The 17,835-nt window shown below is 47.3% G+C and overlaps 1 protein-coding gene across 1 annotated transcript in view; it reads left to right on the top strand.

Moving 5' to 3' along the window:
• Positions 1–15,864, top strand: part of CARMIL1 (capping protein regulator and myosin 1 linker 1) — a 300,014-nt gene extending 284,150 nt beyond the window's left edge. Inside the window, exons 34-37 of the mRNA XM_032341268.1 lie at positions 1,352–1,433; positions 2,532–2,744; positions 5,648–5,788; positions 14,840–15,864. Of these exons, the coding sequence (XP_032197159.1) occupies positions 1,352–1,433; positions 2,532–2,744; positions 5,648–5,788; positions 14,840–14,976 (573 nt within the window). The 3' untranslated portion in view covers positions 14,977–15,864. The remainder of the gene's footprint in view (positions 1–1,351; positions 1,434–2,531; positions 2,745–5,647; positions 5,789–14,839) is intronic.
• The last annotated feature ends 1,971 nt before the right edge of the window (positions 15,865–17,835 follow it).

The raw sequence follows: 17,835 nt of genomic DNA, 5'->3' as shown, positions 1-17,835 counted from the left end.
AGACCTGCTAAGCCGCCTTCCGCGAAGGAGCTAACGTTGTCGTGCTGAGGGAGCCCGGGACACCTGCGACCTTGTGGTCGGGGCCGTGGGGTGGCGATCTGTGCCAGGGTCTGGCTGTGGCTGACCGGTACATGTGGTAGATGAGGCAGCTCTGATCTGAGTTTCAGATAACCTCTCGTAGAGCATCACAAATAGTGAGAAGCTGGGAAGCGGCAGCCACTCTGTGCTTCTCAGTTTGTCGGAAGTGTGCCCCCAGCGGGAAGTGACAGGCCAAAGGTCATCAGCCTCCCGGTCTACCTGCCCAGCTGCATTGTGGTTTTGAATGGGAGGCAGATGCAGATCGTCTTTGTGACTGGGGAACTTGGGCCTTATTAAGCCAACCGTAGATGTTTCATTTCAGGTAACTTTTTGGATCTAGATGCCCCCCCCCCTTTTAGGTGGGCTCTCTGCCCTGCAAGGAAGAGGCAGAGGCCTAGCTTCATGAGTTCCTGCTCCTTCCCGTAGACAACAGCTTCTAACCTCACCCCCTTTTGCTATCACAGACCCCTTTGCCTGGAGCTCTGGGGTCTTTTTCTTTTTCTTTTTGAAAGTCTTTTATTTTTGCGAGAGAGAGCCTGAGCAGGAGGGGCAGAGGGAGAAGCAGGCTCCCCTGCTGAGCATGGAGCGCAGTGTGGGACTCGATCCCAAGACCCTGAAATCATGACCTGAGCTCAAAGCAGACACTTAACCCGCTGAGCATTTTGGTGCCCATTTTGGGGTTTTTACAATTAATTCTGTTCATCCGTGGCCAATAGATTAAACAATATATTTGTGTCCTGTAGTTTTGCGTCAGTGGCAGGGAAGGCCCTGCTGGCTATCTTACACAGTTTTTTTGCCTATCTTATACAGTTAAGTTGAAAAGGTTTCCACTACTTTTAAAATTTGATTTGGGGAACTCAACTTGGAGAGAGGGTCCGTCAACTTGCAGAGTGTCCGTGCCCCCGCTGCCTGGAGCATCAGGGGCTGCGGAGCCTGTAGAGGTATTCCCACAGAAAACCCCCACAGGAAACTGGAACTGTCCCCAAGCCTCCTAGCTTCCTGTCAGCCCGCGCACCTGTCATCCCAGGGGAACATTCTGAGGAACTGACCACTCTCCGGACCCCAGAGCCCCAGCTGTGAACACAGAACAGAACCTGCTCATTCAAGCTTTGTTCCGGAAGGCGGCTAAGGGAGACAGAAGAAGTGGGACACAGTCAGTATGAGAGTAGTAAAGGGGACATTATTTGTTGTCATTTATGATCTGCTTATGTTCTTTTTCTTACATCTTAAATAAAGACACACTTTCCTGGGACTGTGTGCTTGAATTTTTCAGAAGCTTGGGAATGAGGCCATCTCTCAGGATTCCTCCAGCCTGGCCTTGGGCAGCACAGAACGTCTGGATGGAGGTGGGGCAGGTAAGACCATCACCCTCTAAGGAAAAACACTTCCTGTCTGGTTCCAGGAGTCTCACATGATTGACAGAAGAAATACTAGAATGAGAGAATGGGGCCCTGTGTCGTGGATTGTCAGCTTTCCCCTGGATGCTATGTTGCTCTGCCTAGGCCATGTCTCCCGCCCTGCTCGCTGTGTGCCCGCACAGGGCACCTTCTCCAATTTCCCAGAGGGAAGAAATGTCTTTGAGGAAAACTCCCAAACTGGGGGCATCTGAGGAGTAGGGGGAGGACGGGGCCATGTCTAATGTGTCCAGTCAGCCACACTCAGGAGGTGGAAGGTAGCCCATTTGTTTGAGATGAAAGAATGTTCTTTCAGCATGAATGTCCACTACCCTTTGGTCCTCTGACTTTTCAGGTGTAGTAAAAGAATAAGACATGCTTGAAGGGAACTGAAGAGTAACTTACAAATGACATGTCAGAAACCTGGCTTTGCTGCTTCAAAGTCCTGTGTTGAGCTTGGGTATCTTTATGTAAGAACTGGAAGGTAGCTCATGTTCAACCAGCAGGGGTGGGATGAGGATGACATCCAGAAACTGTTTGCATGATTGGGAGGTTCTAAGTAAGAGGTTCTGGACATCAGTGTAGCTCTCCTTGCTGGGGACCCATAGCCAGACCCCTACCTGCTCATGATTATCCAGAACCGAGGCACCTGTGGTTTGTCATTCCTGTACCTGCACCTCGTGCCACATCTGAGAAAAGCTCAGTGCTTCCAATGCCTTCAGCCCTGCGTGCTCTCTGTCCGAGGCCGTTTGGCCTGCAGGACACGGACATGCTTGAACTTGACGCTTGCCATCTGTGGAATAGTCAGGAACGATCGGAAGAGCACCACCAAGTTCATTGCTTTTCCACAAAGAAGTGTAGTCTTCCAGCGTGTTCGAGTCTCCAAGCATGCTGGAATGACGTGCTTCCATATGGAAGTACCTGTGATGAGAAAGTATGGGAGAAGATTACGGCAGTTTGTACCAGACCTCTCCTAGCTGTGAATGATTTCTTCATAGCTTCATAGTTTCTTTCTCCTCCGAGTTTCAAGTGTGCTCTTTGTCCCCATTCTCATCACAGTGCCTAAGCTGCACCCAGGTGTCGCGGAGAGCCGCTTCAGTGTGGGAACACCCGAGAAGAACGCCAAAGCGGAGCCCAAAGCGGACGTGGGCCCCAGGTCGCGGAGCTCTTCCAGCACTCCAACCAGCCCGAAGCCCCCGCTGCAGTCCCCCAAACCCAGCCTGGCGGCGCGGCCCACCATCCCACAGAAACCAAGAACTGCCTCGCGGCCGGGTAAGGGTTCTGCTGGGAAGGGGGTGACCCCCGGGTCAGGCGGTTTCCGGGGCTCCCTGGATTGCGACTCCACCCACAGTTCGGGAGCTGCCCGTGATCCCATGGGCACAGGGGTCTGCAGGAGGGCTCAGAGAAACCTGCCAGCAATTTCAACAGGGACAAAGGCTGAAGAATTTCTTTTCTTCTTTTTTTTTTTTTTTTTTTTAAGATTTTGTTTATTTGACAGCGCAAGCAGGCAGAATGGCAGACAGAGGCAGAGGGAGAAGCAGGCTCTCTGCTGAGCAAGGAGCCCGATGCAGGGCTCGATCCCAGGACCCTGGGATCATGACCTGAGCTGAAGGCAGACACTGAAGCCACGAGCCCCCCAGGCGCCCCTGGCGAGTTTCTTTATTCAACACCCAGGCGCAGGGCCTCAGAGACTGCCCCTGCCTTCAGGCCACAGATTAGAGGGCCACACGAGAGGGCAGCCCTGTGTTGCGCTGGCCCATTGCAGGGCCTCACTGAGCTTCCTGAAAACAGCCTCAAGGGTCTCCACACCCTTCGGGAGGCCCCGCATAAGGATGCAGGCCGTAAATAGGGAGAGCGTAAGTTCTCCTCTTTTTGCCCGATAGTACGTGAAATATTTTGGGGTTAGAACAGGGCTTGGCCATCCATGGGCCTGTTTCTGTAAGTGAAATGCTGGCGGCATGTGGCCAGGCCATCTGTCTCCATATTATGTCCCGCCGCTCGGCGCTCACACGGCAGAACAGAGCTGTTGTGACCGAGGCCGTTTGGCCTGCAGGCCTGAGATATTTACTGTTTGGCCCTTTCCAGAAGAAGTTTGCTGACTCTTGTTTAGAAAATCTACTGGTAGAAGAAACTTAGAAATGGATTAGACTCTGCCTTTTTTTCTCTCCTACAACTGCTCTTCCCTCGCAGGCTTTTTTTTTTTTTCTTTTTCCCCCTTTATTTTTTTTTTTCTCTTTTTTCTCTCTTTTTCTTCCCCCAATGGCCTACTATGAGAATTTTTAAACATTAACAAAAGTAAAATGGATAATGTAATGAACCTCATAGAACCTCTTCATTGTCTTCCCTCGTCGTAAGTAGGCAAGTAAGGGTAAAGGTGCAGAGGGTCAGAGTATCCTCAGCACCGCCGTCCCCGCTGATGTTAACCAAACACTGTGTCAAGCGCTGTTCTGTTTTACGTGGGTGAACTCCGTATGTCCCCACCGCACCTGTGGATGGTGAGGACCCTCAGTTGGACAAGTCCCACAGCTGGTGAGCAGCAGCCAGACGCTCGGACACCCCAGGGTGACCACTCCCACCAGCCTCCTCCCGGTAGGCATGGGTGCTAGAAAGAAAGACACGCAGCTCACCACAGTCATTCATCCACACGCAGAGGACCGGGTGCAATGAGAAAAAAGGCAGTGTCCCACGCACCTTCCACTGTGGGGATTCATTCCACTGTGGGTCTTTCCCATTTTCCCTCAAACGTGTCTTTTGTTCACCAAGCGGCCAGCTGCTTAATGCTCGCCGGTCTCCACAACCCATTCATCCCTCAAGAAACCCAGTGCCTGGTCTCCAAAGCACAGCCGCAGAGGGACCCTGGGGTCACGTCAGGCCTCTGACCCTTGGAGCAGGTCTCTTCGAGCATCCTAAGTCTGCTCAGACCGTTTTACAGACCGAAGTTTGTTATGATGGGAAACACGGAACATTTCTTGGTGCGCACAGAGTATCGTTATAAAGAGTGCGGAGAATGAAACCAAAAAATAATAATTGGAAGAATTGTTTTAAATGACTACTCAAAATCAGGCCGGTATTTTCATCGACAAGGTGTAGCTCTAGTCTGTGATAAGGGAACGGCTCTTACAAAACGGACCTAGCTCGTACAGTACTTTGGCTCCTCAGTTGGGAATTCTGAATGTCAGATTAGCTGGATTCCGGGTATTCTGTCTCAAGGAGCTTCTCTTTTCAATTTGTTTGTTCAATGTGTTCATTTGTTCTTTAGCACTTACTGGATCAAGACTTGACGTTTGCTTTTCTAGCGCTTGAGAAATCAGCAGGCACTTCCCGGTCCGCTCGTTTCCTCTCCACAACCCTGAGAGACTGTTCGAGCAGGGAGAGCTCTCATAGCTCTTCATCCAGTGGAGCACGTAGGAGAGTTGAATCGGAAGTAGAAGGCTGAACAGAGCCTGACTGAAAATTGTCATCTTTGTGCACGCACGCACACATGCCGAGTTCGGATAGCCTTGCCAGCCACAGAGCAGAGGAAGGAGAGCGGTTCAGGACATCCTTTCAGTTAAAGTGAGAGAGTACAACCTTTAGGATGAAGAGACTGGCCTGCACATCCTAGCGACGTTGTTGTTTTCTTCCAGCAGGTCAACTGTTAATCTCTTCATTTGTACAGGGATCACCGAAGTCCCTCTAGTTCTAAAAGTCCGTCATGCCAAGTTATTCTTAGTGGTCTCGGTCTATATAGGTGCGCGCACCCACGTTCCTACGTGCATATGTTCATGTGTATTTCATGACCGCTTCACTGGACTCCGCAGCAGGTAGAAGAAGGAGGGTTATCAATGTCACATGTTTGAGGAATATCCAGCCGCCTCTGAGTCTGAGGCAAAAGGAACATGGAGTTCACTTACAGCATAATTTTCAAATACCAGCTCATTGAAATTCTGTGTCTACAAGATAAATTCACATCTGTGATTTTTTAGAGATTTTAACCTTTCCTAAGTTTTAATTACTTTTCCCCCTACTGTTTGTAGATGTTGTCTGCAGGAACACAAAACTTGGGTTTTGGCCAAAAAAGTTCTACAACGCTTTGTAAAAAATTACTGGCCGTTCGTATTTAAAGATTAGCCTGGCTTATGTTTCCGGAATCCGGTGTGTGGAACAGTTTGATTCATGCGTTTGTGTCTCTCCAGAGGACATCCCAGACTCTCCATCCAGCCCTGGCTCCTCTAAAATCGCTCTTCTTCCGCCTGTCCTGAAGAAAGTTCCATCAGACAAGGAGAGAGATGGCCAGAGTAGCCCCCAGCCGAGTCCCAGGACATTTTCCCAGGAAGGTAAGAAACGTTTCCAGTACATCCGCTTTCTCCAAGGAGAATCCTTTCAAGAGAAAGGAGTTAATCTTGGACTCAACTAATACCTTAGAGTTTAAATCAGCATCCCTTGGACTAAACTTTTGGAACCAGAGCAGTTTTCTCATTCAGAAACTTGAATCGACATTTTTGATGACCCTGGATCTTAATGAAAGACCATACACAATGAGTGAAAATATACCAGACACCCGAACCCAAGGTTTAACTTCTTTATAATCACTAGGTGTTCCTGCACGGGCTCCCAGCAGGTAAGGAGTGCCTTAAATACGTTGTGCCTCATCTCGGGGACTTGTAGACCTCTAGGTCCCATTATTTCCCAGAAAAGCTCCCCCCGGTTGTGAATGATCGCAGGCAGCCCCCGCAGGCCCGAGAGACCTGGCAGCTCCTCCTAGCAGCTTGCTCAATCATGAGGTCATGCATTCCTTATTCTCACAAGTGTGGCACCTGCAAGAACACCCTCGGGAAATCATTGTCCCCAGTTGGCTGCACCTGATTTGCTGGGGTTGGAGCAGAGCAAGATATGCCAGGACTTGGCTGCCCTCTCCCTGATCAGTGGAGGCGAGACGTGTTCTGCAACCCACCATTCCTCTCCGCCGCCCCTCCCCACTTCCTTCAATCTGTTAAAAACACTCTGGACGGTTGGGTTCTGTCCTTCATACAGAGTAATATAATTGCTGTCTTGAAGCCCCCACCTGTAAGGACATTCCAGAGCCACACAAGTCATCACGCATAACCGATGGCTCCTGTTATGGTTTGAAGCTGCTTGGTTTTCTTGTAGAGGCCTGATGGCTGTAGAATTCCTTGACCCTTCAGGCTCTGACATCTTCTCGCCCTGGCCTCTCTTCTGTTATTAATGGTAGTCTCGTGTTGAAGTTAATAGAAAGTATTTCTGAGTACTATCTTTGTGGCTTGGGAGAATAATAATAATTCAGAAAAAAAAAAGAAAAACATTGCCTGCTTTCTCCTCTCCGTTCTGGGGATTCATTTGGTGGGTACAAGCTTCACCCGCAACCTGTAGGCTATAAATAAAAGAAGGTAGAGTTTTGACCAAAGCTGATCGAACACTCATGTCAAGCAGAGCACTGAAAGCCATGAGAGGTAGCCGGTGCCGAGAGTCTGTTTACATGGAAAGGACAAACAGAGTTTGCTGTGATAGCCGTAGCCCTCGGAAGTCTTGGCGTAGAGGGCAGAACCTTGGCTGGTGGCCAGTCGGACCCATGAGCCAGCAGCAAGCGTCCCGGGCAGCCCCTCCCCCACGCCTACCCTCGTCTTCCCTTCTTTCTGTGACTGTCGACTTCCCATCGCTACCTGTAAGGAAGTTCTGAAAATTGCTTCACTTTTATGAGAAGCTATGTGTGCTAGATGCCCGGACGACGAAAACAAGGCCGCGAGGAAGCCACTAGCCTCCTGAGCTGAAAATGGGTGTCATGGCGCCCCTGGTTCAAGTGGGTGAATACCAGCGAGCCCTTGCCTGCCCCGGGTCCCTGAGCGACGTCTTTGCCCCTCAGACATTCCCGAGCTCTGGGGTAGATGTTTGACACCCTTCCTCATTCTCCCTCGAGAGGGAACACTGAGGGTGACGCATGCCCCCATCTTTCTAGGTAGGGCCTGGAGAGTTTTCCCCAGGGGATCCACAATGAGTTAACCACAGAGATCACTGTGGTTGTCACTTGGTAGTGAAATTGGACTGAAAATATGCGTGCATCCGAGAGGAGTATGTAAAGTCTGCCCAAGGTGATAAGAGTCCGACCTGTTTATCTATCAGCTCCCCAGCTCTGCCCGCCCAGGAATGATAGCCGCTGGCGAGCCTTGTCTTTTTCTTTAGAAAATACTCCTGATGTTCTCATTCCTGTTTTCTTGTGCATTATTCATGCTGGTTACTTCATTTCCTTGTTCTGTGCCTCCCTTCGGACTAGCGTGCCCAACTAATTTCTGAAACAGGTAAATTGCTATGATTCTTCTGGTTTGTTCCATAGTGAATGTGATTTTCGTTAATCCATCCTGGAATCAGAAGTGGTAACACGGGGGGCCTTTTGTTAGCACCCCTGGGGGGGGGCAGACTCAGAGCTCACCTCATGTTTGCACCACATTTCCATAATGTTGGCTGTTGAATTCTGTAGGTGATGGTGTATCTGGGCAGGCCCAACACTGTAGGTTCCTTAAATCCTAAGTGGGGTGGGGTCTCTGATATTTAATTGTTCATCCTAACAGTCGTTAACATTCTTGTCAACACAGTGATGTATTTGCTAATATAAAGGGTAAAACGAATCCCTTTTCCTCAGTAGTGCAAAGAGGAGATTATTACAAAAGACATTCAGATCATGACAGTGACAAGCCTTCCAGTGGAGGGAAAAGATCTTCAAAACTGTACTCCACCATTGCAGAAGAGGAAGTGAATGCAATTGGGCACAGGAAGTCACAGCCAACAAATGGTTAGAGCCTTCGGTTATCATCCCTCGCTGACCCAAAGCTTCCGGACTGGCACTAACAAAACCGAACTTTAATTGAGTAACTTCTCTCCCAGGACCAGTCCAGGGATTAATTCGGACAACTGCTTTTTTTGTGTTTTTTCTTTTTCCTAAATGGCAACAGGATGGTCCTTCCCTTTGGAGTAAAAAAAAAAAAAAGTATAAACTTAAAAATCTAAAATCAGAAACCGTCAGGAGGAGGATCAAGTTACTTTGGGGTAGGGTGACTTGTCCTTTCAAAATTTTGTGACCATGTAGGTTCATTTTTATATTTGGGGTCATACCTCCTGTTGTCTCGATCTCTCTACTCTTCTGTTAGATTGTAATTGGGATCGGATCAGAGATTCTGAGAGTAACACAGTTTCTGCCTTTCTCGAGTATTGGCCGTAACACCTTACCTTACATGCTTTTGGGAAAGGAGCCATAAAAAGCCAGGACTAAATGCAGACCTCACACCATGCCCACGACCTCTCCTGGGACATTTGAGGACCCCTTAGGGAGACAGAAAAAGTACCAATTAACTTTTCAACCTCTGAGAACAGTTTATTCAACTTTACAACTCGTTGGCATCTGTCTTCCGTTGGACACTATGGTAAATGGTAAACTCTGCCATGTTCAGTGCAGCTGAAGAGTCCCAGGAGACAAAAAAGGAGACAGATTTCCAGTCGGCTTTAATCTCCAGCAGGGGCGATGTTAGAGCAAGCGTAGCTGATCCGGAGAGGAGATGTGTTTTCTGTGACTCAGTACTGATGATCTTCCCGGCTGATCACTTTTTATAAACTTACCTGGAAAAATCTGAAAGGGTGTCTTTGTGTCATAAAAGAAAAAAAGATACATAAAATATCCTGATAAGTGAGATTCCTTGGAAATACTTTTTCCCTTGAAACAGGGCACTTGTCTTCCTGTAAAACTCTATGGGGCAGTTAGCATGTGAGTGTGCTTAGAGTCCCAGTGATGAAGGGCATGGCCCGGCCCCTCACAGCCTTCTTAACACCCTGGACAGCAAGTCAGTGGGCATGATCTTATTATGGGGCTAACTCTTTTTTATTGCAAAAGGAGAAGCCATTCTCGAACTCCAGCACTTCCTTAACTGATAGTCTGACTCTCGTGACCCACCCTCCAGCTTAACAACCCACTGAGTCCCCTACGATGGCTCAAATGGGGACCACTCACTGTCTTTGAGAACTTCCCTTGACAGAGGCTTAAAAACCAAAACAACAAAAAAGCACCTACTGGTGCCCCACGGGCAACTACCTCTGGAGCCAGCTTTCTTGGCCAATGCGGTTGGATGAGCCATAAGCTCTGACTTGCCTGGAGATCTGGCACACACCAGCTAGATGCTGGGGGGACCAGATGGAGTGAAGGACGCTGTCCACAGCATAGGTCACATACGAACGTTCTGCCTGGGCCAGCAGGTAGCACGTGCCCTACCTAGAGAAACTTTTAGAGGATTTCCTGAAACTACTAGGTCAACCATACTTCAATTAAAAATTTAAAATAAATAAATACCAGTGATGCCCCAGACACTACTGTGGTTGACCCTATAATCAGTCAAACAAACAAACACTATGACCCATTGTTTTTGTACATAAAGTCTTATTGGCACACACATTCGCGCACGTGCGCACACATGGATTTCCTGTGTGTTTGCTTTTAGACACATCCTTACGATAACTTACAATAGACACGTGCTTACAATAACTCTTCTCTCTGTAAGAGATTGCCTCTGATATTTTCTAGAAAATCTGTTCAAGCAGTAGAAAAATTACATCAATGAATGCCCAAGACATTTTCTGAAGAGAGGTAGAGTTCTTAGAGTCTGTTGAAACAGGAGCTCTGTCTCTGTGTGACCTCTTCTGATGAGGTTACACAGATGTTTCTAGATTTTGAAAATTTGCATTTGAACTATTGTATCAGTTGACTTCTCTCAGGAAGAAGGTGCCTTGAGGTGACACATTGTCCCTGCTTTTGAGAAGCCACTGAAAACACTTCACACAGCACACATACCGAGACCGCCCCCAGGACCACACTGACCCTGCAGGAAGGCCCTGAGATAGTGAAAAGAGGCTGATGACAGGCATAAACCAAATCATAGGAAGGCAAGGAATTCTGTGCCCTTTGCAGATTTTTCCATGACCTCTTCAGCCTACAGTCCTCACCATCGTGGGCTGCATCCAAGTTTCATGGAATTCAACAGGACCATCTTGTATTTGCTTTCCTGCCTCAGTTTCTTGAAATACGGATGGGAACCCCCAAAAATGTGATTTTTACGGGAGCTTCAATTAAAGTCATTTAATGTCAGAGATTTGAATTTTGTTTTGTTAGTGCCAACTCCTGTGTTCATCCTTGAGAACCGCAAAGCAGTCTGCTTTCTGAATAGTTAGTTCCTGGCTAACAAATGGCATTCGGCAGAGCGATGCTGTCACACGTGCTGTGTGCCTTCCTCTAAATCCTTCATGAGCAACTTTGTTGATGCTAAAACAGCTTTTTTCTTTTCCTAAATCAAGTACCGTGTAACAAACAGAGGCTGTTGTTCTCAAAGCATGCTGCGTAGTTTTACCATGATTACTGTCTTAATTATGTGGCTATTTCGTTTTGACTTGACAGGTATAAAATGCTTCCTTTTCTTTTACTGGAACTCTCTGTCACTTTTGAATTTCATCCCCTTACCTGTCTTGAGTTTAATGATAAGCTGTGATGTTGTCATTAGAGTGTGTCCTATTTTCTTGAAGAAAATAGGTGGTTTTGGCTTTGTGTGTATCACAACGTATCCTGTTTGTACAGGCCGTCTTCTTCTGACATTCCTTTTATCCGTCATCTGCTTCTTCCATTATCCAACCCAGAGCCAACCAGTACCCAGCTTTAGCTTATGGTCTGTAAGCTGGTGCTCTGTTTTACCTTTTTTTTTTCCCCACCAGATCTGGATTCTACTACCCCTAAAAGTTCTTCAAAAAAAAAAATTAACAGTTGGTCTGCAATTTTGGCTCTTACCAGAAAACATTAAAAAAAAAATCAGGGCTGGCTACTTAATATTATTTTTAAGGTCATCATGTTTTCCTCCTGGGAAATATGAATGCTCATGGAGCTTAAAATGGAGAAAAGCTGTAGTTTTCAAGTTCTGAATTTATATGCACATTTTGGAAGCTTTAAAATTAGCACGTGTATATGTGTATACATGTATGTGTGTGTGTGTATGCAAAGTCAAAACATCTTCAAGAATGACAGATTTCATGTTTGAGCCTCTCTGCACCAATCATTGGCACTGTAGATGGGAGGTGAGTATACACGAAGCGTTTGTGTTGAATAAATTACCTGTTCAGTTACACAAGTATTTTTTATCATTTTAATGGTACGTGGGATGGCAGTAAACTCGTGCATAGGTGACATGTATGGAGATGCCCTAACATGTTGGCTTCACGGCTACTTGCATTGAAGAAGTGGAGTGAAACAATCTAATTTTTCTTTTTTATCATGCGTAAAGTCAGGCATTACATCGGGCTGCCTAGCAGAAGGTTCATCTGAATTAGTTTTTAAAAAAAGGGGGAAAAAAGCCTGGATTTTATAAATATTTTAAAATGATTTCCAGAGTTTTAGGTTTCAAGCAGACATAGTCTTATTTGGACTGTTCATTAGCGGGAGCTTTGACCAGACCTACTTCAGTATCATTGCAGTCAGCATCCTAATTATATGTAACCAAAACAGTTGGTGCCGGAGGACTGGAAAACAAACTTGACAAAGAACATTCTGCCTACGACGTTGTTGGCACCCGTGATCTGGGCTGATGAGAAGGCAGGCGTCTGGAGAGTGAGCGGATTGGCTGCGGGTCTGATTCTCGTTCCCTGATCTCACCTCCTTCGGTCTCTTGTCTGCTCACGGGCCTCATTACAACGCCAAGGAAATGCCAGCTAGTTTCATGATCACATTCACAAGTGTTAGAGTTTATTCAGTGAGAGTGAATATTTTTAGAGTGGACTTTTTAAAGACTTTTTATTTATTTGAGAGAGAGAGAGAGAGCTGGGGGGCGGGGGGGGGGGGGAGCGAAAGGGAGAAGCAGACTCCCTGCCGAGCAGGGAGCCCGATGCAGGCCTCGATCCGAGGACCCTGGGATCATGACCTGAGCTGAAGGCAGATGCGTAACACTGAGCCACCCAGGGGCCTTAGAATGAATTTTTAAACAGTATCACTGCCTTAGTGAACTGTTTTGTCGGGCCCCTAGAAAGACCGTGTTATTTGTCTCAGGGACTATGTTGGACAAATTAAAATTTGTGCCTTCATAACTGATACTAAGTCCACATTACCAACCTAAAACCCAGCCTGTTAACCAGTGTTTGCTGTATCTTTCTGTACTCCGCCCCTCGCCCTGACCCTAGCCCTGGAGGACTCAGAATCATTGTCACTTGGATGTGGATTGAAGGACATTGAAGGATAGTCCGCTTTCTGCAGGAAGACTCCAGTGTGAGATCTCCCTGAATTTCATTAGCTATGCCCCAGCGACCTTGGTCCGTGGTGCTCTGTTTTTACCTGTGGCATAAACATTGTTGATGGCATGAATTTCTCCATTCTTAGAGAGTACTCTGATGTCACAGACCATGAATTAGGCCCGGGATTTTGAGGAAGCTAAACTACTGGGAGGGATGTAAACCTTTTGAATCTAAGAATTCGAGCCAGTATGTTTGCTTTGAAGACAAAAAGCAGTGTATCACCATGTTTATTTCTTCTTTTGAACCTGTAGTGTTGGAAATTTATTTTTGAGTCACCTGACAGGAAAAAGTCACTTTGGTTTTAAGAGGGAATCACTAGAATTTTCTAGCAAGATTTCCCTAGTAATGCTCTATTTGGGGGTCAGATTATTGCAAAGTGTCCTCGCAATGAAGATACTGTAAACCCGCTCCACTTCCTCCTGTGCATATTGCACACGCAAAAGTTGAGAATTTAGAGGACTCTTTGTGTATTACTATCATATTGATTTTGTGATAAAGGACAAGCTATGTATAGAAACCTATTTTACCTTTTTCCCCAAAACTGATTTGTTGACAACTATCAAAGGACATTTATTTTTTTTTACACGATTCAAGCTAAAAAATAAAATCAGTTGTGATATTTCTCCATCACTTTTCCATCTGAGGTGTTAGGTATAAAGAGGTCACATTTTTAAAAATTATTCATTTGGGGGACCCCTGGGTGGTTCAGTCAGTTGCTTAACCGGCCTGTGGCTTGGTATTTTTAATTAAGTGGGATCTGTACACTAGATGTGTGGTACCAGTGAAGCTGTGCTGTAGTTGTAAAGAACAGGGTCTTTGAAGGAGAGATTCAGTTTATTTATTTATTTTTTTTTTAAAAAGATTTTATTTATTTATTTGACAGAGAGAGATCACAAGTAGGCAGAGAGGCAGGCAGAGAGAGAGAGAGATGAGGAAGCAGGCTCCCTGCTGAGCAGAGAGCCCGATGCGGGACTCGATCCCAGGACCCTGAGGTCATGACCCGAGCCAAAGGCAGCGGCTCAACCCACTGAGCCACCCAGGCGCCCGAGATTCCATTTATTTTTTTAAGATTTTATTTGTTTTAGAGAGAGAGAGGGCATGTGAGCAGGGAGAGGGGCAGAGCGAGAGAGAATCTCCAGCAGACTCCACTGAATGCAGAGCCTGATGAGGGGCTTGATCTCAGGACCCTGAGGTGAGGTCATGACCTGAGCCAAAACCAAGAGTCAGATGCTCAACCAAATGAGCCATCCAAGCGACCCAAGAGAGATGTCCAGTGTCAACCCAGATTCCACATTTACAAAACCTGTCTTCCAGAGTAGCTGTGAGGAGCAGCAATCATAGAGCGGAGCCTGTCTGACATGACTGATACCAAAGGCTCCGTTCCAGCAACTGGTCTACCACCATTGCCTTGTCAAGTCGCAGGGGATCCTTCATGTTTATATGTGATCAGAGCAGGGAACAGTCCTGGCACTCCTGTTTTCCAGAGGCTAGTTCCAAAAGAGTTGATTGCACCATCAGTGGTATTCATTCCTTTGACAAGACTTTAAATGGTTGTCTTCCTAGAGAGTAAGACCGAGGTTTGCCAAGGCTTGGAAAGGTCTCACCACAGTTGCTGGGCCCTTCCTCAAGTCCTGGCCCCAGAGCAGAGGCAAGCTAACTCTAGATGGTGGCAGAAGGCATCATGAGGGACATCTGTCTGGCCACACCTCCACTAGGCTCTGTCTTGTTCTCTTGGCCACACAAGGGGCGTGAGGGGTCAGAGGGGCTCTTTCTCTTCCCCCATCCTTACCCCCAGATTCGCAGCCACAGCTATGAGAGGTTTACCCTCTCATAGACTGGGCTTTTTATGTTTTCTTCTTTTGTTTCTCTTTCTGTTTTGTTTTGTTTTGTTTTTCTTAATTTTCGTCTCGAGTCTCTACACGTAGTTGGTGAATTGTTTCTGTGTCCACTCCCCCCCCAAAGCCCTCCTGCCTCTTGGAGCCCCTGCATCTCACCCCATTACTGGTCAGGCCATTGACTGTACCTTGTTCCTCAATTATAATGACCCCCTTCCCTTTCTGTTTCAGTTTCAAGGAGAAGCTGGGGCCAGCAGCCCCAGGAGTATCAAGAACAGAAGCAATGGTCATCCAGTAAAGATGGCCGCCAGGGCGGCAAGTCCAGCGACTCTGGTGAAGAAGCGGAAAAAGAGTTTATCTTTGTGTAAAGGTCCCCCGTGCCAACGGCACAGGGTGCTCGGTTAGCCGTCAGAGGGGAATCAAGGGCAGCACCTCTTCCTACTTCCGACGCTCTTCTCTTGGTGCTTTTTTCTTTTCTTTCTCCTTCTTTCTTTACTTACTTTTTGAAAACAGAAATGGACCCGTTGAGGGGTCTTCTCCCCACCTTGGCATTTGAGTTTGAAGCATTTCTTCATCTGCCTTCAGTGAATGCCAGCAACTCTCCATGCATCCTACTTGAATTTTCTCTGAGGCAGCTACAGTTTGCCCTGCAGGATGAGTTTGGGGAAGTAAACAGAGGAACTGGACACATAACTCACGCAGGTAACACCATCGGCTGACCGTGGGACACTGCCGTGGGTACCCGTGTCACATCTGCACTTGACTCGATAGGTTTATTCTTGATGTATGCAATTGCACATTGTGAGTATATTAACAGAGCACACTAATAAATAATTTGTATAAATTATATATATTAGATCTCGGCTATGGTTTTTACATTCTCCCATGGGGAACTTCTTCCTTCCTGATGTGGAATTGTACATTTAAATTTGGTCGGTGACCTTTGCAGGACCGTCAGTAAGCACAGTGAGGAACAGAGTGAAAGAGGCCCACGGCTGACACTACCATGTGCCCGGGTTAATGTACATAGTTGATTGGAATGAAGTTTTATGAATATTTGTGATCTTTGAAGGCCTTTAATTTCTGTCTGCATATGAGCTTTTAATGTATGACTTGAAGAAAGAATACTTTGACCCCTGTAAAAAATCAAAATACTACTCTTTTTAAGACATTTCACAAAAATTCACTTACATTACAGGCTGAGGTATTTTATTCATATGTATATTTATATCAATAAAAAGATTTTACAAGTGGAATTTTGACCTCCTTTGGTTACTTTTTTTTTCTTCAAAGGTTTATTTTAGAGAACAGGAGGGGTGGAGGGGGAGAGGAAGAGGGAGAGAGAATCCTCTGCAGACTCCCTGCTGAGCGTGGAGCCTGATGTGGGGCTCGATCTCAGACCCTGAGATCATAACCTGAGCTGAAACCAAAAGTCGGACACACAACCAATGGCACCACCCAGGCGCCCCCTCTGGTTACTTTTTAAAGTTAGGATTGGCTTGTGGTAATGAACTTTGTTCTTATTTCTAAAATCCAGAATGAGCAGACTCCAGATAACCAAACCTATTAGACCCATAATAAATACAGCTTGCTAGTGCATTGCCTGCTTTCACCTTTGGGGAAAAAAAATGAAATTAATCAAAAGTTTATGAGTTTACTCCACTTCCTGTTACCTCAAATCAAGGGTCTTGTAAGGGGGGCAAGCGTGAGCGATGAATGTTTTGAATTTACAAGCTGTGTGGTTGACTGTTGGCAAGAAGAATCCTACCAGTTGGGGCTTGTTGGACATGACTGTCCCCCACCCCCCCAATTGCACACATAGCTGGCATAGACTGAGGGCCAGGAAATGTGGACCAAATGGTTTGCTGCCACGGCAAGAGATTCTGTGAAGACCGGCGTAAGGTAGTTTTCTTCCATTGCAGCTCTGCTGGCATCAATGCCCATGGGAGAGGACAGCTCTAATGTCTCTAATGGCTGTCAAAGTAGGAGAAACATGAGGGCAAAGATGGCCCTCGGTGAACTAACAGCCGTATACCGGGTGATTGAGCCGACGTCGGTTGTCAGCGGACCACAGTGGGAAGGGGGAGTTCGTGTCTGTGGTGCTCAGGAGGCCACAGAGGAGAGGACATGTGCAGGCCGTAGAGTCATACCATCCCTAAGTCCAGGAACTTGGATTCACAGGAGTGTCCCCTGTAAATACATACTAGGACCAGGTGACACCAGACGGCGTGTGCTCGTCGCAGAGCAAACGAGGTCCTGCTCCCCTGGAACAGTATGTGCTGAAGACCACACCGGAAATCCCTGGGTTTCGGCACAGGAACTGTTGCTGAGAGAACAGAGAGAAGGCCCCGCAGTGACTGGCCTTGGTGCTTTATTAAGGAGTTGGAACCTGACTGCGTGCAAAGAGGAGCCGTTGCCTATTTTTAAGCAATAATAGAAGATCTGGAGTATATAGTGGTCCAGCCTGTGGACCAGGAGGCAAGCGGCCAAGCGAGAATCTCTCATTTCCCTTCACGATGTTGGTCAGGAGCTCCCTGTCGAGATGGCTGTTTGAGGGAAAGTGCTGCTGGGGAGAGGGCGGGGGCCGGGGGTGACAGTCTCCACCTGCTTCCCCTGTCTGGCCCCCACAGAGCTCATGCCACAGCCACTCCTCCCTGGCTTCTGCTGGGCAACCTTTACTCTAGGACCTTCCACTGCCTGACCAGGACTATCTCTGGGCGGCGCCCAAGCTCTCTCCACCCAAGTCTCCTTTCCCCTTGCCTTCTACAGGTGAGTAACCAGCATCAGGCGTGAGGGGCCCCTCGCCTGCCACTCCCCCCACATTTATCCTTCACGGACCTTTCCCCCATAAATCAATCTCTGCAGGCTCACCCCACCTTGGCCTCTGCTTCCTGGAGAACCGGAATCCCCACCATCCTCCAGACCCTGTGTCCTTCAGCCAAGTTCAAGAACATGTGGTGCATGTCTGCTGAGCTGAAGGTCAGTGCACTTTCCTCAAAGTCTGTGGGCTTTTGTTTGTGTGTTTTGTGAGTAAAGTAGAGAATTTATGTCTCGGTCCCTTAAGGCCACTCTAACAAAAGTACCGGAGACTCAGCGGCTTAAGCCACAAATGTTTCTTTCTCCTGCTTCTGGAGGCTGAAGTCCAAGCTCAAGGTGCCGGCAGACTTGGTGTCTGCTGAGGTCCAGCCTCCTGGTTCATAAATGGCTGTCTTCACCTTGTCGTCACA

This window comes from Mustela erminea, chromosome 4 (assembly GCF_009829155.1).
Source record: "Mustela erminea isolate mMusErm1 chromosome 4, mMusErm1.Pri, whole genome shotgun sequence".
Classification (NCBI taxonomy): domain Eukaryota; kingdom Metazoa; phylum Chordata; class Mammalia; order Carnivora; family Mustelidae; genus Mustela; species Mustela erminea.
The sequence above is the reverse complement of the archived record's forward strand: the minus strand, read 5'-3'. Positions and strand labels throughout refer to the sequence as shown.